The sequence below is a fragment of the Mobula hypostoma genome, chromosome 6 (assembly GCF_963921235.1).
Source record: "Mobula hypostoma chromosome 6, sMobHyp1.1, whole genome shotgun sequence".
NCBI classification, from domain to species: domain Eukaryota; kingdom Metazoa; phylum Chordata; class Chondrichthyes; order Myliobatiformes; family Myliobatidae; genus Mobula; species Mobula hypostoma.
The window spans coordinates 92,552,187-92,579,870 of NC_086102.1; the positions used below are offsets into that span (position 1 = coordinate 92,552,187).

At 42.8% G+C, this 27,684-nt stretch overlaps 2 protein-coding genes across 8 annotated transcripts in view; one reads left to right on the plus strand and one right to left on the minus strand.

Annotated features, from left to right (window-relative positions):
- mtrf1 (mitochondrial translational release factor 1) overlaps positions 1-17,519 on the minus strand; it is a 47,562-nt gene extending 30,043 nt beyond the window's left edge. The window contains exons 1-6 of one of the 4 annotated variants that reach the window (XM_063051211.1): positions 17,400-17,519; positions 14,152-14,594; positions 10,477-10,568; positions 8,710-8,791; positions 5,971-6,078; positions 3,656-3,828 (exon numbers count right to left, since the gene is read on the minus strand). In XM_063051211.1, coding sequence (XP_062907281.1) covers positions 3,656-3,828; positions 5,971-6,078; positions 8,710-8,791; positions 10,477-10,568; positions 14,152-14,551 — 855 coding nt within the window. In that variant the 5' untranslated portion in view covers positions 14,552-14,594; positions 17,400-17,519. Of the gene's footprint in view, positions 1-3,655; positions 3,829-5,970; positions 6,079-8,709; positions 8,792-10,476; positions 10,569-14,151; positions 14,595-14,728; positions 15,834-16,894; positions 17,351-17,399 lie in introns of those variants that run through there. The other 3 variants (XM_063051212.1, XM_063051213.1, XM_063051214.1) reach the window with 3 other exon arrangements.
- A 53-nt stretch (positions 17,520-17,572) lies between these two features.
- Positions 17,573-27,684, plus strand: part of LOC134348201 (potassium-transporting ATPase subunit beta-like) — a 108,145-nt gene continuing 98,033 nt past the window's right edge. For 2 of the 4 annotated variants that reach the window (XM_063051218.1, XM_063051216.1), the window contains exon 1: positions 17,573-17,777. In XM_063051218.1, the coding sequence (XP_062907288.1) occupies positions 17,573-17,777 (205 nt within the window). The remainder of the gene's footprint in view (positions 17,778-27,684) is intronic. The other 2 variants (XM_063051217.1, XR_010018373.1) reach the window with 2 other exon arrangements.

Here is a 27,684-nt window from a genome sequence, read left to right on the forward strand (position 1 = left end):
ACACCTGTCTCCAGCTACTGTATTTAAATAAGATGTTTGGGAAACAAAAGTTTGATACAGACTCCATCTAGTGGTAAAAGCATAGTTGTGACTGAAGATAGCTGAAACAAGTAAATGACACAAATATCAGAATAAACCAAATATTGTACAGGCTGTTTGTACTTCTAACCATCACCTCTGACCGAGATTCTGTTTATTTTGTGTCAGTACTTACAGTAGAAAAAAAATAACAGCCCAAAACGTTATTATTGAATTTTGGACATATTCTGGTCAAAATTAATAAATAATAGAGGCATCCGTTAGTCTCGCGAGACCATGGATCTGCGCCTGGAAAGTCTTCACTCTCCAGGGCGCAGGCCTGGGCAAGGTTGTATGGAAGACCAGCAGTTGCCCATGCTGCAAGTCTCCCCTCTCCACGCCACCAATGTTGTCCAAGGGAAGGGCATTAGGACCCATACAGCTTGGCACCGGTGTCATCGCAGAGCAATGTGTGATTAAGTGTCTTGCTCAAGGACACAACACATTCCCTCGGCTGGGGCTCGAACTCACGACCTTCAGGTAGCTAGTCCAATGCCTTAACCACTTGGCCACCTGCCCACAAAGTAATGATGATGATGCATTAATGTCACCAAAGAATGACAAGCACACAGGGTTTGAAAAGATATTGAAATCATTGCAAATGCCCTTAACTATATTTTTCTAAAGTTCCATTGGCTCAGGCTTACAGAATTTTGCATGCTTGCCAGTATTCAAGAAACATGAGAGGGAAAGCAGGAATTTAATATTAGTTATCAGGAAATTATAATAATCAAGATAGAGTGACTGTACACCTTGAGAATTTTCAATTGATCAGCCAATAAGGGGGAATCTTAACCTTGAAATGCTATTTGTAAGTACTTCCTAAAGACATTAGATAAAGTGCCCCACAAAGTCTGTCAGTAAACTTGAAGTTTGTCTAGGAAGTTAGCTGACCAATAGATGATAGTCAGCATAACATGCAAGTTTGCAGGATCGAACTATTGAGATTTATACACTGGGAGCATTAATTATTCACCATATTTATAAAGAACAGATGAGGGGATAGAACACTGAATATATTATAAGTTTGCCAATGACACAAATATTGTAAGCAACGTAGATTGAAGCACTAAAGTAGAAAGAGATATTAATAATTTATGGCAAATGGCTTTCAATTGGAGCAGCATAGTAATGCAGCTGGTAGATCGCCAGTGCCCCATCCTGGATCCATTATATAAATATAATTGCAAAGAAAGCACGACAGTGCCTCTAGTCCCTCAGGAGTCTGTGCAGGTTCAGCGTGTCATCAAAAGCCCTGGCAAACATCTATATATGTGTGGCGGAAAGTGTGCTGACTGGCTGCATCTAGGCCTGGTACGGGAACACCAATGCCTCTCTGAGCAGAAAATCCTACAAAAAGTAGTGAATTTGGCCCATCACATCACAAGTGAAGCCCCCTCAACCATTGAGCACACCGACATGAAACGTTGCCATAGAAAAGCAGCATCCATCAAAGATCCTTATCACCCAGGCCATGGTCTTTTCTCGCTGCTGCAATCAGGTAGAAAGTACAGGAGCCTCAGGACTCGCACCACCAGGGTCAAGAACGGTTACTACCCCTCAACCATCAAGCTCTTGAACAAGAGGATAACTACACTCACTCTATTTCTGGTGTTTCCACAACTGACGGTCTGACTTTAAAGACTCTTTATCTTGTTATTTCATGCTCTTTCATTTCACGTTATTTAATATTTGTTACTTATTGCAGTTTATTTATATTTACATTTGCATAGTTTGTTGCTCATTGATCCAGTTTAGTTACTGTTCTATAGATTTGCTAAGTATGCTCACAGGAAAAAGAATCTCAGAGTTGTACATGGTGAGTATTCTGATAATAAATTTTACTTTGAACTTTGACGCAAGTTCAATCCTGACCTTAGAAACATAGAAGATAGGTGCAGGAGTAGGCCACTGGGCCCTTTGAGCCTGCACCACCATTCAGTATGATCATGGCTGATCATCCAACTCAGAACCCCGCCCCAGCCTTCCCTCCATACCCCCTGATCCCTTTAGCCACAAGGGCCATATCTAACTCCCTCTTAAATATAGCCAATGAACTGGCCTCAACTGTTTCCTGTGGCAGAGAATTCCACAGATTCACCACTCTCTGTGTGAAGAAGTTTTTCCTAATCTCGGTCCTAAAAGGCTTCCCCTCTATCCTCAAACTGTGACCCCTCGTTCTGGACCTCCTCAACATCGGGAACAATCTTCCTGCATCTAGCCTGTCCAATCCCTTTAGGATTTTATATATTTCAATCAGATCCCCCCTCAATCTTCTAAATTCCAACGAGTATAAGCCTAGTTCATCCAGTCTTTCATCATATGAAAGTCCTGCTATCCCAGGAATCAATCTGGTGAACCTTCTTTGTACTCCCTCTATGGCAAGAATGTCTTTCCTCAGATTAGGGGACCAAAACTGCACACAATACTCCAGGTGTGGTCTCACCAAGGCCTTGTACAACTGCAGTAGTACCTCCCTGCTCTTGTACTCGAATCCTCTTGCTATAAATGCCAGCATACCATTCGCCTTTTTCACCGCCTGCTGTACCTGCATGCCCACTTTCAATGACTGGTGTATAATGACACCCAGGTCTCGTTGCACCTCCCCTTTTCCTAATCGGCCACCATTCAGATAATAATCTGTTTTCCTGTTTTTGCCACCAAAGTACCTTGGGTACCTTCTGTATGGAGAATCTCACTGTGACGATATCGGTTTTTCCTCTATGTGCTCCAGCTGTCACCCACAACTTGAAACTGTTTTGGTTGATAGGTTGTCTACTGTAATTGTCCATAATTGGGAGAATCTGTGGTGATAGGGAAAGCTGACAGGACCATAGCAAGAATAAAATGGTTGGGGTAGTAATAATGTGTAGCTCATGACCGATATGGAGTTGGTGGGCTGAAAGGCCAATTTCCAATGATGTACTGTATTGATGACTCTATGAACATGGAACTAATTAAGGATACAATGAGCTGGTGAGAAGCTATAAGTAGTGAATATCCAGGGAGGTGAGGATCCATTCCAATTAAAATTTCCTGGGAGTTTAAAATAATCACAATGCTAGCCTTTCCAAATACAAACTGGTACATGGGAGCACATGAATAATGCTACCACTATATGAAGCCTGGTTAGAACATATCTGGACTATTGTGAACGGACGTGCATATTTACAGTTTGAAAAAGACGTATTAGCTTTGAAGTGACAGTGATTTAGCAGAATGACTCCTGAGTTCCAAGGGTTAAATGACAAATTATTATGAAATCGAGGATTGGGGATTTAAAGATAGTAGAGGAGATAGAAGGAAATTTACCTGGTTTTGAAAATCTAGAATTAGGGAACATAGTGAAAATATTAGAACAAACTCTGAAGTTAGGATGCAGTGAGTAGTAGAAATTTAGCCTTTTCTTCTACAGATCACAATTATTCATTAGGAGATTTTGATAGCCGGGGTCATTTAGAGATATGAAAGGTTAGGAGTAAATATGAATGGTGGAACAAGCTTTGAGATTGTATAAAGCCTCTGCTCCCCATCTCTGTATATTAAACACAACCTGCATGAATCCATAGCCTCTCACCTCATCAATCTTAGGTAGAACAATGACGGTCATGGTACCGGTGTGAATGCGTTGCATCCGTGATGATAGGCCTACTTCAGGAATCCTCTGAACTCTGTGGGTCCCACCTTCATGTTTTAAGAACCGATAAACATTCTCCCCTGAAACACACGCTGAAGCATGGTGCAATCCTCCTAAAAAAAACAGTAATAACACAGGAGGATATACACTACTCTGCATTATTTTAAAGCTAAGACTATTGTTGATTGGCACATGAGAAGAAAATATGATTGCTATTACATATAGTGCCTATAAAAAGTATTCACTCTCCTTGGAAGTTTTCACGTTTTATTATTCTGCAACACTGAATCACAGTGGATTTAATTTGTTTTTTTTGACACTGCTCAACAGAAAAAGACACATTTGTGTCAAAGTGAAATCAGATCTCTACAAAGTGATTTAAATTAATTACAAATACAAAACGCAAATAATTCATTGCATAAGTATTCACCCTCTTCAAGTCAGTACTTAGTAGATACACCTTTGGCAGCAATTACAGCTTGAGACTGTGTGGATAGGTCTCTATCAGCTTTGCACATCTGGACACTGCAATTTTTCCCTATTCTTCTTTACAAAACTGCTCAAGCTCTGTCAGATTACATGGGGATCGTGAGTGAATAGCCCTTTTCAAGTCCAGGCACAAATTCTACTGTATTTCTGACTTGGCTACTCCAGCTGTTTTTAAGCCATTCCTGTATAGTTTTGGCTTTATGCTTGGGGTCATTGTCTTGCTGGACAACAAATCTTCCCTGAAGTTGCAGTTCTCTTGTAGACTTCATCAGGTTTTCCTCCAGGATTTCCCTGTATTTTGCTGCATTCATTTCACCCTCTACCTTCACTAGGGCCTGCTGCTGTGAAGCATCCCCACAGCATAATGCAACCACCTAGGTGGTACCCAGCAAAGTAAACTTTGCTTCTCATAGGTGAGTCTGCATCCGACAATCGAGATAGTGAGAACTCAGGGCCAATATGTTCCCATTAGGAAAAAGGTCATAGACAGCAAGACCAAGGAACTCTGGATGACAAGGATATTAAGGGCTGGATAAAGAGGAAAAGGAAATCATGGATGGGGTGTTGCTGCCTAGGGAGGAAGAAGCTGTCGGTCCATTATAGGATCAGGGGTGGAGTGTGTCAGTAGTTTAAATTCCTTGGCATTAACATATTAGAGGGTCTGTCCTGGAAGGTGCTTGGTAGTTTGCGTATATTTGGCACGTCACCAAAAACACTGACAAACTTCTATAAATGCACAATGCAGAACATCGAACTGGTTACATCACAGCTTAGAATGGAAACACCAAAACCCAGGAACTGAAAAATCTACAGAAAATGGTGAATACAACAGAGTCTACCACAGGCAAAGTCCTCTTCCCACTGAGTACATTAACATGGAGCACTACCACAAAAAACAGCATCAATCATCAAAGACTCCCACCATCCAGACCACACTCTCTTTTCACTACTACCATCAGGCAAGAGGTAGAAAAGCCTTTTCTCCCACCACGTCATCGGGTTCAAGAGTAGTTATTACACTATAACCAACAGGCCCTTGAACCAGAGTGGATAACTTCATTGACCACAGCTCTGAAACTAATTCTATAGCCTGCAAACTCCTTTACGATTTGTCTCAGTATTAACTTGCATAGCTTGCCTTCCTTTGCACATTGGTTGTCTGTTTTTGTTCATACATGATTTTCGTAGTCTATTGAATTTCTGTATTTTTTTCTATAAAGGCTTGCAAAAAAATCAATCTAGATAGTCTATGGCAACTTCATGTACTTTGAACTTTACCTATCTTTACAGACGGCATTCTCTTGGTCAGGACATTAAGGATCTATTTCGGGTGGCGGGGGGGTGCAGAGATCTCAGACAAGAAAATTGGAGGTGAGCAGAACATTGGCAGATGGAATTTAATCCTGATATGCGCAAGGTGATGTACGCCATTGAGAAACAAAATATCTTGAAAAGTGCCAGTTATTAGAGTATCAGAGCAGTCTGTAGCCTGTTTGTCTGGCAATTGACAGGTTGTCTGTGAGTTGCTATCTAAAAAGAGAAACTTTTACAGATTTCTTGGAAGCAACAGCATTTATTCTCTGGTGGTGATGTTTCCACGCACGGTGGTGTTTATGGAGGTTACAGTGGTGACCAGTCCAGCTGTTATCTTTAGATGTTGGAAATCCAGAGTAACACACACAAATTGCCACTGTCATCATCAAAAAAGAACCACTGTCATCTTCCCTCACCCACTAATAAGATTAAATCACAGGACATAATCTTACCATAGTCAGCAGGCGTGTAGTTCAGTACTTCAAAATTCCAGTTCCTGTATTCTGCATAATTTTTGTACATATCAAATATTTCCCTTGTAAACTGCTGGCAAATATCACCTTGAAAGTACAAGAAAATCCAATGAAACAAAGTCTGAGAGCAACCGAAAACTTTCCCTTTCTGATTTCCTTATCTTTCTGATTTCACAAATATACAAAGCTGTCAAACATTTTACACGAGGTGTGATAAGAACAGGCAGTTTACCACTGTAGTAGAGGTCATTATTGCCAAGCCTACTCAGCTGGGCAGAAAACAGATGCAAGAAAATAGGTGACATCTGCTAACTAACCTCAGGGTTAGTGAAAGGTAACTCTGCAGTGGAGATGCTACTCTGTGTGAAAGATATACTCTAAGAGTCAATAAGAAATTATAAGAGCAAGAACCAAATTACAAGCCTACTGATTTGTAGAATTCAACATTAACTCAACGGTAATCAAATGTACAGGTCAAAGGTCAAACAGCACTCAACAGTATTTACAGGTGATTCTGCTCCAGAGAATAATTAAAACCTTCAGTAGAGCAAACAGCAGGGTAAGTTTAAGACTTTGAGAGAAAGAACTAAGACAAGAAATACAAATATATATTCTACGGGAAGATACAAAGGTTGGACATGAATTTAGAGGTCTACAGATTCATTGATTCTATAAATGTAGATGAATAGAAGGCAGGAATAAGATGTGGCCAAGAAGGGAAGCAAATGCTGGTAATCCCATGCTTCGTGGCACAATGTTATGCTGGCATGGACATGATGAATTAAGTAGCTCCCTATAGTTTTGTGATGACTATATGACTCTATAACAATTATAAAGCTTCAGGATCACATTTACTTTTTTTAACAGCAAATACAATTTTCATAAAGCCATTATGAGATTTGAAAGTTCATCCTCTAATTATTTCAGCAACACAACTACTACACAATTGTAACTTCTACACAAATTCGTTGTGGAGTCATAGAGCCATAGAAAAAGGTCTTTTGGTACACCATATCAAACAGTGACCATTGAGTACTGATACACATTAATCCCATTTCACCAACGCTGAGTCTATAGCTTTCTATATCTCAGTGATTAAATTGTCCTTCCAGATACTTTTTAAATGTTGAGAGAGCACCCATCTCTATCACCTGCTCAGGTAGTACGTTTCAGATTGCAATCACTCTCAGGGTGAAAAGAAATTCCCTCAGATCACCTATTAATACCCTCTAGTTGTAGGCATTTTCATTATGGTAGAATGTTTCCCACTATCCACCCAACTATGTCTCTCATTATTTTGTATACTGCTGTAAGGTGCCCCTCAGTCTCCATTGCTCCAAGGGAAACAATCCCAACCTATAACCAAACCAAATGTTTCATCCCAGGAAACATCCTGGAGAATCTCCCCTGCACTCTTGTCTAGTGCAAGTGCATCCTTTGATAGTGTGGTGACCAGAACTGCACACAGTATGCCAGTTGTAGCTGAGCCAAGTTTGATAGTATGACCTCTATTCGATCCACTCTATTCAATGCAGTTCATAGTAAGGCTCAGTATCAAGTATGCCTTCACTGCCTTTTCTATCCATGCTGCTGTCTTCAGGGACCCATGGTCCTTGTTACCTCAATAACCTCTTGGGTGTTACTATTCTTGGTATTTGCCCTACCCATATTAGATCCCCATCCTCTCCTTTGCAAAATCCATCACCTTGCATATTGTAGGATTAAATTCCATCTGTCATTGTTGCATCCAGTTGATCAGCCCAGCAATATTGTCCTGTAACCCTCTACTATCTTCCCTTCTGCCAACAAAACCATCAATTTTTATGTCATCTGCAAACATATTAATCATATCCAAATCGTTAATCTTAGCATAGTTATGTTGGCAGACTGTCTTTACCAGGTCATCCAGTTTTTATAGCTATTTGTAGACATATTAGACATACAAGACTGATATAGCAGGGACTAGATATTCAAAGAAACAACCGTGACAAGGATATACAAGTTGGACGGTACAATAGGCACTGAATAAAAACCAGATCAGAACAGCTTTGGAGAAATTATATGCTTCCAAGCAGACAGCAGAGGACTAACAACTAAGGAATAGCTTGATGACGCAGGAGACCAGGATTCAAAGATGAAATGGTATGGCAGACAGCAGGATGTAGACAGGTGGGTAGTTTTACAAGTGCTGGTCATCCTATAATACAATGTTATGTGGGATTCCATTTAGGCAGAACACTGATCATTGAGTGTTTGCAGCCTTTTTATTGTAGTCCTGGTCCATCCTATCCTTAACACACACTATGTTCCAGCAGCCAGTGACATCTCAGATAGTAGAGTGTCCTGCACAAATCTCTCTTGATATCACCAGTTGTATCCTGTCTCCCAGCATGAATGCTGTTAACACAGCTCAGCCTCAACTATACCACAATATTCAGCTCCTGATAAAGATAAAACCCAGCAGTTCAAGCAAAAAATATGGTGATTCTGGAGACACAGAAGACTGCAGATGCTGGAATCTGGAGCAAACAGCAATCAGCTGTAGGAACCTAGCTGCCTTGAGCAGCATCTGTGAGGGAAAAGGAGCTGTCACAATGCAGGGTTATGCCTCAAAGCTGACAATTCTTTTCCTCCCCCAGATGTTGCTTGACTCACTAGGTTCCTCTAGCAGGTTGTTTATTGCTATATACAGTGATTCTGACTTGTCTAAATTCTCACCTCCTGTTGTTCTTCCAGCCGTCACCTCAAGAATCACATTATTTTTGTCGTGTTCATCCCTCTGTACCAGAGTCTGAAGGAGCTGAAATTTAGAAAGAAAAGAATTAAAAGTAAAACTTGAAAATATTTCTGACATGCAGTTTGTTTACAAACGATATAATCTTTAGCTATCATACTCTTGTTCTGTTTCTACCACATTTCTTTGTTGGCCTTCAACCAAAAGATTGTACAGCAACATGTTCACAATTAGATAGCAACAAATATAAGAAAAAAGAATGATGTCCAAACATGTGGTTTAAGATGGTGCTACTGAAGATGAGCAACAACTTACTGGCGGTTCCCAAAGCAAGAAATAGAATTAAATACTTTATTAATAAACACAAGGCAGAGGCAGTGAGTGTGACCTTCGTGGCGAGGAGGGGCAGGGGACGCGAGCCGATGATCGACTCCATTTCACTGAGTAAAGCTTCCATTGCTCACCAGTTAAAGTGACAAGGGAGAGTGCTGCTGCCGGCCTTTTGATCGTTGCTGGGATCGCCTCGCTGCCAAAGGGGGGAGACTGTGTGGCCTGGAGATAGTTACTCAGATTTTCTGCATTTTGGACATGGATATGGACTATGAACTTTTTTTTCACTCTTACAGTTTTTTTAAATACTGCATTTTTCGCCTGATCTTTTGTTTTGTGCGGGGGAGGAAGGTGGTCGATGTCCCTGTTCTGTTTTCATATGTTTTTTGTGCAAGTGAGGGGGATTCGGGGATTGATGATCATGTTGTCAGTCTTTTCTTTCTTGGTTTCATGTCTATCTGGAGAAGAAAAATTTCAGAGTTATATACTTCGAAAATAAATGAATCTTTGAACTTTTTCTGTAAAAAGTTATGGTAAGTGATCACTGCAAACAATGAAGAGGCAAGTGAAGGCAAGGCTGACTCGAGGGTCGAGGTGTGCAGGTGCAATGCAAACTCGGAGTGAAATTGAGGCAATGGTCAAAGTGGGGTCGGAGTCAGGGCATAAGAAGCAAAGTAAAGTCGAAGCAGAGGAGTTTTGGAGCCCATCCATCTAAACTGAGTGTGAGGTCTGATCAACCTACATGCCAGATCAATTTGGAAAGGTTGGGTACAGGTTGAAATGTGGCAGCAGTGTCTAGAGTAAGAATTGACCCAATGTTTGGATGATTTAAGCATGGACGGATGAATTGAAAAGGTAGGATATTGGGTCTGGAGGTGAGGGTCAGGCCAGTTCTGCTCGGTGCTCTACGATGTTTGCTCTACTCTTCACTGCACTAAGGCTGAGGCTCTGGGCCTGCTACAGGCTTTGTGCCTATGGACCCACTTTCATTCTGAATGCTGTCGCTTTGTGCCTATGGACCCACTTTCATTCTGAATGCTGTTGCTTGCTTTTATTGTTTGAATGATGTTTGCTTTTTCTCTCTCTCTCTCTCTGTACATTGGGTGTTTGTTGATCTTTTTTTTTTAAAATGGGATCCTTTGGGTTTCTTGTTTTGTGACTGCCTGTAAGGAGACAAACTCAAGGTTGTATAATGTATACATACTTTGATAATAAATGTACTTTGAACTTTGACGGTTTGAATCTTACCAAAACAGTTACCTGGCATCCATAGAAGAGAGCTGACTCTTTTTAACTTCTGCCACAGTCGTTTAGACTACCCTACCCAAGACATTTCCAGAATGTATGCGGAAAAATCCAACTATTAATATATTATGAGCTGACTGTACCATTTACTAAGAATTTCCAAGCCAGGCACTTACCTTTCCTTGCAACACTTCAATGCTTTTGATGAGTTGCTGACGTTCTTCAAGGAGCAATGGTATCAGCTCTTGGTCAGTATTGGCTTTCATACCTGAAAAAGTAATGATTATAAAATTTAAACAAATAAATGTTGACAAATAATTCTGAAATTAGATTTCATCGTGGTCCAAATCAAACACTGCATTTTATCTTCATTAAGTTCCTCATAACTGGGGCATCAGCAGAAACATGTACAGTAACTTGAGCATCCAGTGGTCAGTATCAAACTCTGCTGAGCAGTAATTTCATTCCTCTCACTTTACATTTTCCATTTCCATTCTTTCCATTTATTCCTTATTGTACAGCATATTTTATTAAAAAAACCTTAACAGCTTTTCTTGTTTTTGCGCAGGAATTTTACAACACAGAAATATTTAATTTTTATGTGCTAGTGAAATTTCCTCCCATCTTCATCTCACAATTGGCATATTCTTAGACACAACCATGTTACTCAGCTTAACCACTTATATAGGTGGGAACATAAGGCGGGAGAACAGGGTTGAGAGAGATAATAAATCAGCCATGATGGAATGACAGAACAGACTGAAGGAATTGAAAGGCCTAATTCTGCTCCTATGTCTTATGGTCTTATCTGCAGTCTTGTTGCACAGATCAGAGGTTTCTTCTAAATATTATACTTATTAAATATTGCCTCTCATATTGGACTGTCCCGTATAGAAAACATTTTCTCTGTCCATCCTGTCAAATCCCTAACGCTGGAGATGATTCAGCAATGAAATGCATTTGCAAAGTCTTTAATTCAATCAGATCTTCATTGTGTAGATAATAATCCAGAACATTTTCAAATGATAATAGGCGAAGGGGTACAATAGTGCTGTGGAGGCAGGGAGTCTGTTGAATGACTTAGAGTGGTAGATGAAATACAGCATAAGGCAGTGTATGGTCATGCACTTCGGGACCTTTTCAGAATGGCAGGCGGTGACTAGTGGGGTACCGCAAGGCTCAGTGCTGGGACCCCAGTTGTTTACAATATATATTAATGACTTGGATGAGGGAATTAAATGCAGCATCTCCAAGTTTGCGGATGACACAAAGCTGGGTGGCAGTGTTAGCAGTGAGGAGGATGCTAAGAGGATGCAGGGTGACTTGGATAGGTTGGGTGAGTGGGCAAACTCATGGCAGATGCAATTTAATGTGGATAAATGTGAAGTTATCCACTTTGGTGGCAAAAATAGGAAAACAGATTATTATCTGAATGGTGGCCGATTAGGAAAAGGGAAGGTGCAACGAGACCTGGGTGTCATTATACACCAGTCATTGAAAGTGGGCATGCAGGTACAGCAGGCGGTGAAAAAGGCGAACGGTATGCTGGCATTTATAGCGAGAGGATTCGAGTACAGGAGCAGGGAGGTACTACTGCAGTTGTACAAGGCCTTGGTGAGACCACACCTGGAGTATTGTGTGCAGTTTTGGTCCCCTAATCTGAGGAAAGACATCTTTGCCATAGAGGGAGTACAAAGAAGGTTCACCAGATTGATTCCTGGGATGGCAGGTCTTTCATATGAAGAAAGACTGGATGAACTGGGCTTGTACTCGTTGGAATTTAGAAGATTGAGGGGGGATCTGATTGAAACGTATAAGATCCTAAAGGGATTGGACAGGCTAGATGTGGGAAGATTGTTCCCGATGTTGGGGAGGTCTAGAACGAGGGGTCACAGTTTGAGGATAGAGGGGAAGCCTTTTAGGACCGAGGTTAGGAAAAACTTCTTCACACAGAGAGTGGTGAATCTGTGGAATTCTCTGCCACAGCAAACTGTTGAGGCCAGTTCATTAGCTATGTTTAAAAGGAAGTTAGATATGGCCCTTGTGGCTACAGGGGTCAGGGGGTATGGAGGGAAGGCTGGGTTCTGAGTTGGATGATCAGCCATGATCATAATAAATGGCGGTGCAGGCTCGAAGGGCCGAATGGCCTACTCCTGCACCTATTTTCTATGTTTCTATGTTTTAAGATTGGAACCTGGGGACAAGCTGAAAAACTGGCCGGGACAGAGGACTCTGTTGAGCTGTTGTAGGTGGCCTATACCCCAGTAGGGATGACGGGTTTAAGTAAGTGGATAGAGTGGATGTGGAGAAGATGTTTCCAGTAGTGGGAATCTAGGATCTGAGGACACAGCTTCAGAATAAAAGGATATCCTTCCTGTAGAGTAGAGATAAGGAGGAATTTCTTTAGCCAAAGGGTAATGAATCTGTGGAATTCATTACCCTTTGAGGTTGGTCCTGATGAAGGGTCTCGGCCTGAAACGTCGACTGCACCTCCTCCTATAGATGCTGCTTGGCCTGCTGCGTTCACCAGCAACTTTGATGTATGTTGTCTGTGGAATTCATTGCCAAGATTGCTGTGGAGGCCAAGTCATTCAGTATAATTACAGTGGAGGTTGGAAACTTCTTTATTAGTAAGTGTGTCAAAAGTTACAGGGAGAACGCAGGAAAATGGGGTTGAGAGGAATAATGAGTCAGCCATGATCAAATGGTGGAGCAAACTTGAAGGCCTGAATAGCCTAATTCTGCTTCTATGTCTTATGGCCATAATAATTCAAATTTATAAGCTCTACAAAGATATTTACGTATTATACTGCACTACATATAGTCATCCCTCGGTATCCGTGGGAGATTGGTTCCAGGACACACCGCGGATACCAAAATCCGCAATGCTCTAGTCCCTTATATAAAATGGCATAGTATTTGTATATAACCTACGCACATCCTCCCGTATACTTTAAGTCATCTCTAGATTACTTATAATACCTAATACAATGTAAATGCTATGTGAAATAGTTGTTACACTGTATTGTTTAGGGAACTAGTGACAAGAACAGAAGTCTGTACAGACGCAACTGTCGTAGCTGTTCTGGGAACGCTGATGCTGCCTTGCCATCAGCCAATGCCGATTCTCCCGTGATCGCCAAGTTCCTGACGCTGTAGCGCTTTACACAGCTAGCCAGCCATCCCTTACTAGCCTTAAACTCCTTCCTCTCGCTTATACCACAAGTAGTGAACGAACGAGACGTGAGATGAACAATGCTCAAACAATGAGTGCTGGACAGAGACTGAGGATCTGTGAAATGGCGGGAGGCTACAGCAGGGTATGCCTACACATCACTTCATTCGTGTGGCTTCAGCGTAGTGCTCAGCGTGCGGCAAATTCAAGTTTTACTTTTTGGAACTCTCTGGAATTTTTTTTTGTATATCTTCCATCTGCGGTTGGTTGAATCTGCGGATGCAGAACCCGCAGATACGGAGGGCTGACTGTATTTTAAATAAAAGCTTTGCAGGAAGTTATAGATCGCCAGACTAGTGGACCATTAAAGAGGCAAATGGAATTTAATCCATTGAAGCAATACACGAGCAAATACACAATACCTGGGTAAGGACAGATCTGGAGGAATAAGGTCCGTATCCATAGGTCCTTAAAGGAAGCAGGACAGATCAATCATATGGTTAACAGACATAGGGCATAATGTAATTTATTAGCTGAGCAGGAATATTATGCTAGAATAGTAGTTCGACCACAAATTGCTTTAGAACAGGACACGATTTTGTATAGTAAATGACATGGTAAATTGAAATGGCAGAAGATGCACTAAAGCATGCAATTACTCTCATACTCTACTTACTCTCATACATTAATTCCAACTCCAGTAAATCTTTTTCTGATGAATGAATCCCTTCCAAGAGAGGTATAAGTGGAGTGAGCTCAGCATGACGAGCACTTAAAAGTTTTCTTTCTTCATTTTGTGGCCGTATGCTATTTGTTCCATCGTTAATTTCTTTGTATTCTTCTTTCAGGGCCCCGATGTATTTCCTTACAACTTCTAGTTGTAGTAATTCACTAAAATGATGACAGTGCCTTACCGACTGCTGCCTGTATATAACATTTGGTCCATTTTGAAAAGACAGCCAAAATCTAGATGTGGTCATAACTGACCTCAACTTCTCAAATTCTCTGTACGTTCTTCTGAAATGATTCTGCTTCCAGATTAAGTTGATGATCCAAACGCATGAGTGCTTGATCATTTGAGCAGCCTTTCAAATTCATAACAGATGTGAATGTAATTATCTGTAAGAGTTACAAGAGTCAACACATTAAGTAGGACTAAATACAAATGATATTTATTGAAAATGCAAATTATTTCCACTTTAAAAAGGTGCAGAGGAATGGTCTAAGAATGAGGAACTTGCAAATCTGCTCACCTTGCACAAATAAGGGTTATGGGAGAATTAATTGGATTGTTCAAAGTGAAGATGGGACTTGAAAGAGTAGATAGGAAGAAAGACAAAGCACTAGAGGAATTCAGCAGGTCAGGCAGCGTCAGTGGTGGGAAATGGACAGCCGATGATGTCCACATGACAGGTCTTAACCTAAAACATTGACTTTCTATTTCCCTCCATAGTGGCTGCTTGACCTGCTGAATTCCTCCAGTGCTTTGTGTGTTGCATCTAGTCTTTTGTGCCTCTAAATAAGGAGAAACACTGTTCCTTTGACAGAGTGGTGGCAGATTTATGGCATGGTAATGAAAAAAATTCCTTTTGAAGAAATGAACTGTTATAATTTGCAATAAATTCTCAAAAAATGAAGTGGAAGTTGATTCAAAGTAATTTATAAATTAGTGCCTCAATTCTAATATCTAAAAATCTATTAATTTCTCCCTGAATATACTCAGTGCCTGAGCCTGACTGGTGCATTCCAACAATTCACTACCCTATGCATGACATACTTTCTTCTTACGCTATCCTCAATGACGAGCACATTACTTTGAAATAGTGACTTTAAATCTAGACGTTATAGTCAGAAGAATCATCATCTATAACACAAGAAAGCACTCGCAGTAGACCACCAGATCCTTAAAAACTTGGCCCAGTCAATTAAAAATGATCATGGCTGATCTACAATGGCCTCAACTCTTCTTCTGTACCAGTTCCCCATGGCCTTCAATTTCTCAATCTTTCAAAGATTTATTTTTCTCCAGCTTAAATATATCTCTAGCACGCTCAGGGTAGAAATTCACTCCTCTCTGAAAGAAGAAATCTCTACTCATGTCAGTTTCCCAGTAAAATAAGGTGACTGGACACCAGGTGGCTCTGACATCCACTATCATGAAGTGTTTCGAGAGGCTGGTCATGGCATGCATGAACTCTTGCCTCCTGCAAAAACAGGTCTTTGGCAAATACCATTGCTCTGGTCCTAGACTGATGCCTGGACCAGACAGTAAAAACACCACTATTGTTTATTAATTTCAAAACAATTATTTATCTAGATACAGCACAGTAATTGGTTATTCCAGCCCAATGACACCCATGTGACAAATCAACTTACTAACCTGCCCATCTTTGAAATACTGGAAAAAAGCAGAGGAAACCCATGCCTTCATGGGGAGACCATACAGTACAGTACAAACTCCTCACAGAGAGGTGGAACTGAACCCCGGTCACTGATGCTTTAATAGCATTACACCAATTGCAACACTACCATGTCACCCTCTATAATTCTAAGAAAACTCATCATCAAACTCCCAAGACCTGGGACAAGTCAAGGATCCCTCTGCAACCAGATCCTTGACTTCCTGACCAACAGACTACAATCAAGTAAGGACAGGCAGCAACACCCCTGCCACCTCCATTTACACCTTCGCAAGTTCCACCCGTAGTGGGCCATAGTCAGAGTACAGGAAGGAGATAGAAAGCTTAGTAACATGGTGTCATGACAAAAACCTTTCACTCAATGTCAGCAAAATAAGAGAGCTGGTCATTGACTTCAGGAAGGGGTCCAGTGTACATGCTCCTGTTTACATCAATGTTGCTGAGGTTGAGAGTATTGACAACTTCAAGTTTCTAGGACTGAACATCACTAATACTCTTCCCTGGTCCACTCATGTTGATGCCACAGCCAGGAACACTCATTGATGCATCTAGTTCCTTAGAAGGCCAAAGAGGTTTAGTATGTCTCAGTCAACTCTTACCAATTTTTATTGATGCACCATAGAAAGTTACTTGGATGCATCATGGCTTGGTATGGCAACTACTTTGCCCGAGGACACAGCTCAGCACATCACAGAAACCAGCCTCCCCTGCTTGGACTCTGGTTATACTTCTTGTTGCCTCAGTGAAATAGCCATCATAAGTAAATACACCTCCCACCCCAGACATTCTTTCTTCTCCTCTCTCCCATAAAGCAGAATATACAAAAGCCTGAAAGAACACACACCCACGCTCAAGGACAGTTCTACCTCACCACTATAAGACTACTGAATAGTTCCCAATACTCTGAATTTCACTTCACAATCTACCTATGACCTTGCCTACCCGCACTGCATTTTCTCTGTATCAATTACACTTTATTTTGCATTGATATTGCTTTACCTTGTACTACCTCAAGCACCGTGTAATGAGTCATACTGTAGGAACAGTATACTTATCACTTGCTTTACCTACTGAGGTACCTCAGTTCCAATTCCGAATCCAGTTTGTATCCTTGTTTGTGACTCTCCCACTGGTGAAAACAACCAAACTCCCTTAGGAACTTATATGTTTGAATAAAATTGCCCCTCATTCATTTAAACCCAAGGAATTTTGACTAAAACTTGATAGGACAGCCTCTCTTATAGATATAAAGCAATACGGCACGGATACAGGCCCTTCGGCCAAACCAGTCAATGCCAATCACGGTAACCATCCCACTATTCCCATCGCCTGCGTTCTCTCTCAGCGAGTAGATTTAGGCAACAGCTATGGAGTGAATGAGCTTCTGTCGTGCAATAGAGCATGCATGCAAGACGAATTTCTGCCAGTTTAACTCTGAAGCCACCACTAGCATCCGCCGTTTCCCTCCCTGAGTTAGAAGCTCTGGGCCTGCCAGTCAACTCACCTCCACGGCCTGATGCAATGCGCATGCGTGAGGCAGCCTGCCGCGCGGTGCCCTCTGGGAAACACTGAGTGCCGGAGGAGCTCGGCGGGTCAGGTAGCGTTCATGGAGAGGAGTACAATACACGATCGACATTTCGGGCCGAGGCCCTTCATCAGGGCTGGAAAGGGAGGGAGATGAAAATGGGGAAGGGGGAAGGGCTGCATACCTCGCTGCTGGTCGCCCAGCAACGGTGGCCTCGCCTGGGGATGCTGCGCAGGCGCAATGCTGCCGCCCTACAACCCTGGAGGAGTTGGGCGGGGGTCGGGCTATTCTCCCTCGCCGCTGCCGGTGCCTCATCTGTTAGCTTCGTGTCGAGAGAGACGGAGCTAAAGAGAACAAGTAAGCCTGCCATGTTTAAGATAGCCTTGTATGTCTTCGGATCTTCGTCCCTGTCATGACTTTGAGGGCCAAGGCTAAGATTTGAGGTAGAGCCGCACATAAGATGTTGGAGGAACTCAGTGGGTCAGGCAACATCTATAGAGGGAAATAGATGGTCGACCCTTCACTCCACAGATGCTGCCGACCTGCTGAATTTCTCCAGCATTTCGCGTATTGCTCCAGGTATCAGAATAATATCAGCCTTTGATAAGGCCCCACATAGGAGGTTAGTGTGCAAAATTAGAGCAAATGGTGTTGGGGGTAGGGTACTGACATGGATAGAAAATTGGTTGGCAGACAGGAAACAAAGAGTAGAGATTAATGGGTTCTTTTCAGAATGGCAGGCAGTGACTAGTTGGGTACCGCAAGGCTTGGTGCTGGGACCACAGCTATTTACAATATACATTAATGATTTAGATGAAGGGATTAAAAGTAACATTAGCAAATTTGCAGATGACACAAAGTTGGGTGGCAGTGTGAAATGTGAGGAGGATGTTATAAGAATGCAGGGTGACTTGGATGGGTTGGGTGAGTGGGCAGATGCATGGCAGATGCAGTTTAATGTGGATAAATGTCAGGTTATCCACTTTGGTGGCAAGAACAGGAATGCACATTACTATCTGAATGGTGTCAAGTTAGGAAAAGGGGAGGTACAATGAGATCTAGGTGTCCTTGTTCATCAGTCACTAAAAGTAAGTATGCAGGTATAGCAGGCAGTGAAGAAAGCTAATGGCATGCTGGCCTTCATAACAAGGAGAATTGAGTATAAGAGCAAAGGAGTATAGTTCTGCAGTTGTACAGGGCCCTGGTGAGACCACACCTGGAGTATTGTGTACAGTTTTGGTCTCCAGATTTGAGGAAGGACTTTCTAGCTATTGAGGGAGTGCAGTATAGGTTCACGAGGTTAATTCCCGGGATGGCGGGACTGTCATATGTTGAAAGATTGGAGTGACTAGGCTTGTATATACTAGAATTTAGAAGGATGAGAGGGGATCTTATTGAAACATATAAGATTATTAAGGGATTGGACACGCTAGAGGCAGGAAACATGTTCCTGATGTTGGGGGAGTCCAGAACTAGAGGCCACAGTTTAAGAATAAGGGGTGGACAATTTAGAACGGAGTTGAGGAAAAACTTCTTCACACAGAGGGTTGTGGATCTGTGGAATGCTCTGCCTCAGAAGGCAGTGGAGGCCAATTCTCTGGATTCTTTCAAAAAAGAGTTAGGTAGAGCTCTTAAAGATAGCGGAGTGAAGGGATATGGGGAGAAGGCAGGAACTGGATACTGATAGTGGATGATCAGCCATGATCACAGTGAATGGCGGTGCTGGCTCGAAGGGCTGAATGGCCTACTCCTGCACCTATTGTCTATTATCAGACAGTCTCTTTCGGACAAGAATGGGGAGAGACGTAGATCTTTTTGATGAGGCTAATATGCTGGACCATTGCCACAGGAGGGACAACTGGCGTTTAAAGGGATGGGTTGGTAATATAGCAGGTGTTATACCATCAAAGACAGAGCACAATAATGGGTTTCGTATGAGCAGTAGTGTTTAGAATGCACCAAAACTTGCAGGGCTGAAAAAAAAAGAGTGTGAGTTGCTCTAGTTTAAGGTTTTATCAGCAGATGCCAGGAAAGGTTTGTTGATTCATAGATTACTGGAGAGCAACGTTTCCTCTAATTTGTAATGACCAGTGTGCGCAAAAATCTTGTGCTGAATTTTATATAGAGAGGTATTCATTTTAAGAGCTAGCAAAACACTAAGGACTTCAATCTCCTCTGTGTTTGATCAATTTTGCTCTCATTCATTTGCACTCTCACAAATCCTACATAGCAGGCCTGTAATGAGTAATGAAGGATTTTCTCACCAGGAGCTTTTGCACACTGTCCATATGTGATTTACTTGTTAAATGATGCTTTAAAAAGTCAAGTTTATAAATATAATTCCTTCTTCCGACTTGCAGATTCTCCAGTAAATTTTGCATTGCTGCAATACACAGAGGTAACACCATTTCTGAATTGTACGTAAATATTTCTCGTAGCTGCACGTTCCTGACCTCATGAGCTTTTAGCATAGCAGTTTCTACTGTTTCATTAAGCCATTCCACTTTAAGCGAACTAGTGTTTCTTTTGCACTTCATGCCCTTTGCTTCTTTGGAATTTGACATAGTGAATCAATAATTTCTTCAATTAGAAACAGTATAAGCTAGTTCTAAAATCTGCAAATAAATCATTGCATACTCCATGATGTCATCCGCATCAGACATTGGAAAAGAAAATGTGATTGTGTACGATTGTGAAATATACCTAACATGCCAATGAGGTAGAGGATGACAACCTTTTGTGCGCAGTTTAAATTCCTTTGTGTACTAGTAGCAAAAGATGTGTATGCGCACACCTTAGAGGGAACATTGCTGGAGAGGTCAAGGCATCAGAAGTCCAGTTCAGGGTGATTAGTCTATCAAAACCATCAGCAATCTGGTGTACTCAAAGGTGGAATCCAAGCAAGGAATGGAGTCTGTGGCAGGGATGCAATGGCATATTTAATCATGAAATTACCAGTTAGTGACTGCATGATCTGTCTGACAGTTGTTGGAATAGTTGGTGGAGCTTTGGAGTTGGGTGACATCATGTCTGCGGATTCTATCACGTTTACAGATGCAGCTCTGATAAAGTGGGGCAAAGCAGGAATAAAACCAGGTCCACCTGGCTTTGACATTGGCACCAAACTCCAATGCGGCAAAGTCGTTCACCGCCCAGCTGACTTTGTGAGGTCATCCTGATGAACATGGGAAGATTGGTACATTTCACTATCAGGACAACAAGGGCAGCAGACATTTGGGAGCATTATGACCTGTGGATTCCTTCTATGTCACACACCATACTGATGTAGAAATATTTCAGTAATCCTTCATTGATGGGTCTAAAACATGTATAAGATGAACATGTGTTTTGCTCCTACTATGGAAAGTAACTCAGGAAAATGTGGCAGACTGGAAAGCAGCATAAACTATTCAATTGCTTCATTCACATCTTTTACTTGCATCTATTGGTTGGGGGTGTTGTGGATAGAGTGGGGTGCTGTCAGAGGTTACAACAGGACATTAATAGGATGCAAAACTGGGCAGAGAAGTGGCAGATGGAGTTCAACCCAGCTAAGTGTGAGGTGGTTCATTTTGGTAGGTCAAATATGATGGCAGGATATAGTATTAATGGTAAGATTCTTAGCAGTGTGGAGGATCAGAGGGATCTTGGGGTCCAAGTCCATAGGACACTCAAAGCTGCTATGCAGGTTGACTCTGTGGTTAAGAAGGCATACGTGCATTGGCCTTCATCAATCGTGGGATTGAGATTAAGAGCCGAGAGGTAATGTTGCAGCTATATAGGAACCTGGTCAGACCTCACTTGGAGTACTGTGCTCAATTCTAGTCACCTCACTACAGGAAGGACGTGGAACCCATAGAAAGGGTGCAGAGGAGATTTACGAGGATGTTGCCTGGATTGGGGAGCATGCCTTATGAGAATAGGTTGAGTGAACTCAGCCTTTTCTCCTTGTAGCGACAGAGGATGAGAGGTGATCTGATAGAGGTGTACAAGATAATGGGAGGCATCGTGTGGATAGTCAGAGGCTTTTCCCCAGGGCTGAAATGGCTAGCACAAGAGGGCATAGTTTTAAGGTGCCTGGAAGTAGGTACAGAGGAGATTTCAGGGGTAAGTTTTTTTTACGGAGAGTGGTGAGTGCGTGGAATGGGCTGCCAGTGACGGTGGTGGAGGCGGAAACGATAGGGTCTTTTAAGAGGTTCCTGGATGGCTACATGGAACTTAGAAAAATAGAGGGCTATGGGTAAAGCCTAGGTAGTTCTAAGGTAGGGACATGTTCGGCACAGCTCTGTGGGCTGAAGAGCCTGTATTGTGCTGTATGTTTTCTATGTTCTATTCATTAGAACAGAACTACTAGTTATTAATGTAATCACAGGATATTCTGCAGAGGCTGAATATCTAAAGTAACACACACAGAATGCTGGAGGAACACAAGCAGGTCAGGCAGCAAGTATGGAAAGGAATAAAGAGTTGATGTTTTGGGCTGATACCCTTGCCCTTTGGGTTGGCTGGAACAGTCAGTTGCAAGATAGATAGATAGGTTGCAAGTTGCATAACCTGAGTTTGGCAAAATCAAAGTGCTTTATGGCTGAGAAAATGGGAGGGTGGTTACAGAAGGAAACCTGTGGTGGGATTTGTGGGGGATAGTCTGCATTTGGGGGGGAAATAAACAGAAAAGAGCCTTTCACATATTGGTGCTTTAAAGTTTTAACTCTGATAGATGAATCTTTGTACTTTTGCTTGTAACAGTTAACACACAAAATTCTGACTGATCAGTTATTTTCCAGATTTATCAACTAAAATACTAATCTGAGTAGTAGGGATGAAAATGAGTTAGCTGCAGTCAGTTAAATATTTGGATCTCTCAAGGAGTACATAAACTTCTTAACAATGTAGGGTAAGATAAACAATTGAAATGATTGATCATCATGGAATTGAAGGGAGAGAAGAGGAAGCGGGCATCAATTATAAAGCAGATGATGGAAGTTACTAAGAGAACGTAATCAGAAGTATTTGGGGGGAAGCATCCATGTTGTTCCAGGCTGGAGGAAAATATGGTTGGAACCTTTTAACAGCAAGATCTCATTCCTCCTCTCTTTACTGGATTTTTGAGTTTGGAGGTCTAGATATCAATTATGGAACTTAACTTGACTCCCTCGTTAACTTTTCTGTTGTAGTTTGCAGCTATGTGTACTATTACCCAGTAGGTGTCACTGTATATCAACCAATGGTGTGGAGCCACAGAGATGAAGATAATATTCAAATAACTGGGCAATGTTTTGCTATAATCATGGAGTACTACAGCACAAAAAGAGGCCCTTTTACCATTTTAGTCTATACTGACCCTATCTTCTGCCTAGTCCATCCAGCTGCAGCCAAACCATATGCCTCCAAACCCTCCCATTCAAAGGTTTATTTTATTGTCAAAGAACAAAAGCCAACAGATCGCCCATCCAGAAAATGGAAGCTAGAACATCAAAAACCCCAATCCCCACCCCTGAGTAGTGCAGATGCAAAGACTCCATTTAAGATCTCCCCCATCTCTTTTGGCTCCACGCTTAGATTACCATTCTGATCTTCCAGTAGACCAAGTTTTTAAAATCCAACAAAGGGCAACTAAAAAAGCATTAAAAAGGGAAAAGATGAAATATGAGGGCAAACTAGCCAATAATATAAGGCAGGATACAATTTTTTTTAGTTATATAAAGAGAAAAAGGGAGCTGTGGGTAGAATTTGGACCATTGGAAAACGATGCCTGTGAAGCAGTAATGGGGGACAAAGAAATGGCGGGTGAATTTATTAAGCACTTTGCATCAGTCTTCACTGTGGAAGACACCAGCAGTGGCCAGAGGTCCGTAAGTATCAGGGAGCAGGAATGAGTGCAATTCTTATTGCAAAGAAAAAAGAGCTAGGCAAACTCAAAGGTCTTAAGGTGAATAAGTCACTGAGACAAATGGACTACATCCCAGAATTCTGAAAGAGGTTGCTGAAGAGATAGCAGATGCATTGGTTATAATCTTTCAAGAATCACTTGATTCTAGCATGGTTCTGGAGGACTAGAAAATTGCAAATGTCACTCCACTTTTTTAGAAGGGAGGAAGGCAAAAGAAAGGAAATTATAGGCCAGTTAATGGTTGGGAAAGTGTTGGAGTCCAGTATTAAGGATGAGGTTTCAACGTACTTGGAGACTAATGATAAAATAAGTCAAAGTCAGCATGGTTTCTGTAAAGGGAAATCTTGATAAACCTGTTAGAGCTCTTCAAGGAAGTAACCAGCAGGGTTGACAAAGGAGAGGCAGTGGACGTCATTTACTTGGATTTTCAGAAGGCATTTGATAAGGTGCCACACATGAGGCTGCTTAACAAGATAAAATCCCATTCATTACAGGAAAGATTCAGCCATGGATAGAGAAATGGCTGACAGGCAGGAGGTAACGAGTGGAAATAAAGGGAGCCATTTTTGGTTGGCTGCCAGTGACTAATGGTGTTCCTTGGGGGTCAGTATTGGGACTGCTACTTTTCACATTGTTTGTCAATGATTTGGATAATGAAATTGATGGCTTTGTGGCAAAGTTTGCAGATTATATGAAGTTAGGTGGAGGAGCAGGTTGTGCTGAGGAAGCAATGTGATTGCAGAAGGATTTAGACTGTTGGAAGAATGGGCACAAATGTGGCAGATGGAATACAGTATTGGGAAATATATGATACATTTTGGTAAAAACTAACAAAAGTGCAAGACTGTTATCTAAATGGGGAGAAAATTTAAACATCAGAGCTGTATAGGGACTTGGGAGACCTCGTGCAAGACTCCCAGAAGGTTAATTCACAGGTTGAGTCTGTGATAAAGAAGGCAAATGCAATGTTGGCATTCATTTCAAGGGGAATAGAAAATAAAAACAGCTAGATAATGATGAGTCTTTACCAGCCCCTCCGACCTTCAACTGTCGGAGGCAGAACCCTCTGTTCTCAGTAAGGGCCTCACGTTTGTCCCCCTTCGCCCACACCTCAGCGAGTTCCGTGTTCGCCACGATGCGGAACTTTTCTTCCGCCGTCTCCGTCTCCGAGACTACTTCTTTGGCAAGGACTCTTCCACCCCCACCGATGACCCCTTCTCCCATCTTCAACCCTCCTCTTCTTCATGGACACCCCGCTCTGGTCTTCTGTCTGCTCTGGATCTCTTTATTGCTAACTGCCGATGGGACATCAACCGTCTCGACTTCACCGCACCTTGTCCCCATTCCAACCTCACTCCTTCGGAACGCTCTGCTCTCCACTCCCTCCGCACTAATCCTAACCTTATTATTAAACCCGCCGATAAGGGGGGTGCTGTTGTAGTCTGGCGTACTGACCTTTACCTTGCCGAGGCACAGCGACAACTCGCGGATACCTCCTCTTATTTACCCCTCGATCGTGACCCCACTAAGGAGCACCAGGCCATTGTCTCCCACACCATCACCGACTTTATCCCCTCAGGGGATCTCCCATCCACTGCTACCAACCTTATAGTTCCCACACCCCACACTTCCCGTTTCTACCTCCTACCCAAGATCCACAAACCTGCCTGTCCTGGCCAACCTATTGTCTCAGCTTGCTCCTGCCCCACCGAACTCATTTCTGCATACCTTGACACTGTTTTATCACCCCTTGTTCAATCCCTTCCGACCTATGTTCGTGACACTTCTCACGCTCTTAAACTTTTCGATGACTTTAAGTTCCCTGGCCCCCACTGCTTTATTTTCACCATGGATGTCCAGTCCTTATATACTTCCATCCCCCATCAGGAAGGTCTCAAAGCTCTCCGCTTCTTTTTGGATTCCAGACCTAATCAGTTCCCCTCTACCACCACTCTGCTCCGTCTAGCGGAATTAGTCCTTACTCTTAATAATTTCTCCTTTTGCTCCTCCCACTTCCTCCAAACTAAAGGTGTAGCTATGGGCACCCGTATGGGTCCTAGCTATGCCTGCCTTTTTGTTGGGTTTGTGGAACAATCTATGTTCCGTGCCTATTCTGGTATCTGTCCCCCACTTTTCCTTCGCTACATCGACGACTGCATTGGCGCTGCTTCCTGCACGCATGCAGAACTCGTTGACTTTATTAACTTTGCCTCCAACTTTCACCCTGCCCTCAAGTTTACCTGGTCCATTTCCGACACCTCCCTCCCCTTTCTAGATCTTTCTGTCTCTGTCTCTGGAGACAGCTTATCCACTGATGTCTACCATAAGCCTACTGACTCTCATAGCTATCTGGACTATTCCTCTTCTCACCCTGTCTCTTGCAAAAACGCCATCCCCTTCTCGCAATTCCTCCGTCTCCGCCGCATCTGCTCTCAGGATGAGGCTTTTCATTCTAGGACGAGGGAGATGTCTTCCTTTTTTAAAGAAAGGGGCTTCCCTTCCTCCACTATCAACTCTGCTCTTAAACGCATCTCCCCCATTTCACGTACATCTGCTCTCACTCCATCCTTCCACCACCCCACTAGGAATAGGGTTCCCCTGGTCCTCACCTACCACCCCACCAGCCTCCGGGTCCAACATATTATTCTCCGTAACTTCCGCCACCTCCAACAGGATCCCACCACTAAGCACATCTTTCCCTCCCCCCCTGTCTCTGCATTCCGCAGGGATCGCTCCCTACACAACTCCCTTGTCCATTCGTCCCCCCCATCCCTCCCCACTGATCTCCCTCCTGGCACTTATCCTTGTAAGTGGAACAAGTGCTACACATGCCCTTACACTTCCTCCCTTACCACCATTCAGGGCCCCAAACAGTCCTTCCAGGTGAGGCATCACTTCACCTGTGAGTCGACTGGGGTGATATACTGCGTCCGGTGCTCCCGATGTGGCCTTTTATATATTGGCGAGACCCGACGCAGACTGGGAGACCGCTTTGCTGAACATCTACGCTCTGTCTGCCAGAGAAAGCAGGATCTCCCAGTGGCCACACATTTTAATTCCACATCCCATTCCCATTCTGGCATGTCTATCCACGGCCTCCTCTACTGTAAAGATGAAGCCACACTCAGGTTGGAGGAACAACACCTTATATTCCGTCTGGGTAGCCTCCAACCTGATGGCATGAACATCGACTTCTCTAACTTCTGCTAAGGCCCCACCTCCCCCTCGTACCCCATCTGTTACTCATTTTTATGCACACATTCTTTCTCTCACTCTCCTTTTTCTCCCTCTGTCCCTCTGAATATACCTCTTGCCCATCCTCTGGGTCACCCCCCCCCTTGTCTTTCTTCCCGGACCTCCTGTCCCATGATCCTCTCGTATCCCCTTTTGCCTATCACCTGTCCAGCTCTTGGCTCTATCCCTCCCCCTCCTGTCTTCTCCTATCATTTTGGATCTCCCCCTCCCCCTCCAACTTTCAAATCCCTTATTCACTCTTCCTTCAGTTAGTCCTGACGAAGGGTCTCGGCCTGAAACGTCGACTGCACCTCTTCCTACAGATGCTGCTTGGCCTGCTGCGTTCACCAGCAACTTTGATGTATGTTGCAGATAATGATGAGGCTTTATAAGACACTGGTCAGGCTGCACTTGGAGTATTGAAAACCGTTTTGGGCCCCATATCTCAGAAAGGATATGTTGCCATTGGAGAGAGTCCAGAGGAGGTTCTGGAGGATGATTCCGAGAATGAAGGGGTTAACATATGAGGAGCTTTTGGCAGCTTTGGACCTGTACTCAATGGAATTTAGAAGAATGCGGGGGGTTCTCATTGAAGCCTACTGAATGTTGAAAGGACTAGATAAGATGGATGTGGAGAAGATGTTTCCTGTCGCGGGAGTGTCCAGAACCAGAGGGCACAGCCTCAAAGTTGAGGGGTGACCCTTTAGAACAGGGAGTAGTGAACCTGTGGAATGCTATGGCACAGGCAGCTGTGGAGGCCAAGACCATGGGTATATTTAAAGCAAAAATTGATAGTGTCCTGATTGGTCAGGCCAACAAAGACTATGGCGTGAAGGCAGGTGCATGGGGTTGAGTGGGATCTGGGATTAGCCATGATGGATGGTGGAGCAGACTCGTTGGGCTGAATGGCCTAATTCTGCTCCTTTGTCTTAATGGTTTTATGGTTCCTTGCAATCCTTTTGCTCTTCAGATATCTGTCGAAACCCTTGGATTCTCCTTTACTTTGTTTGTTAGAGCAACCTCTTGCCTTCTGTCAGCCTTTCTGCTTTCTCTCTTGTGTTTTCTTACATTTATCATACTCAAGTGTATTATTTGTTCTACCTGCTGAGCACCTTTTTTTTCTTAAACAGGTTCTCAATA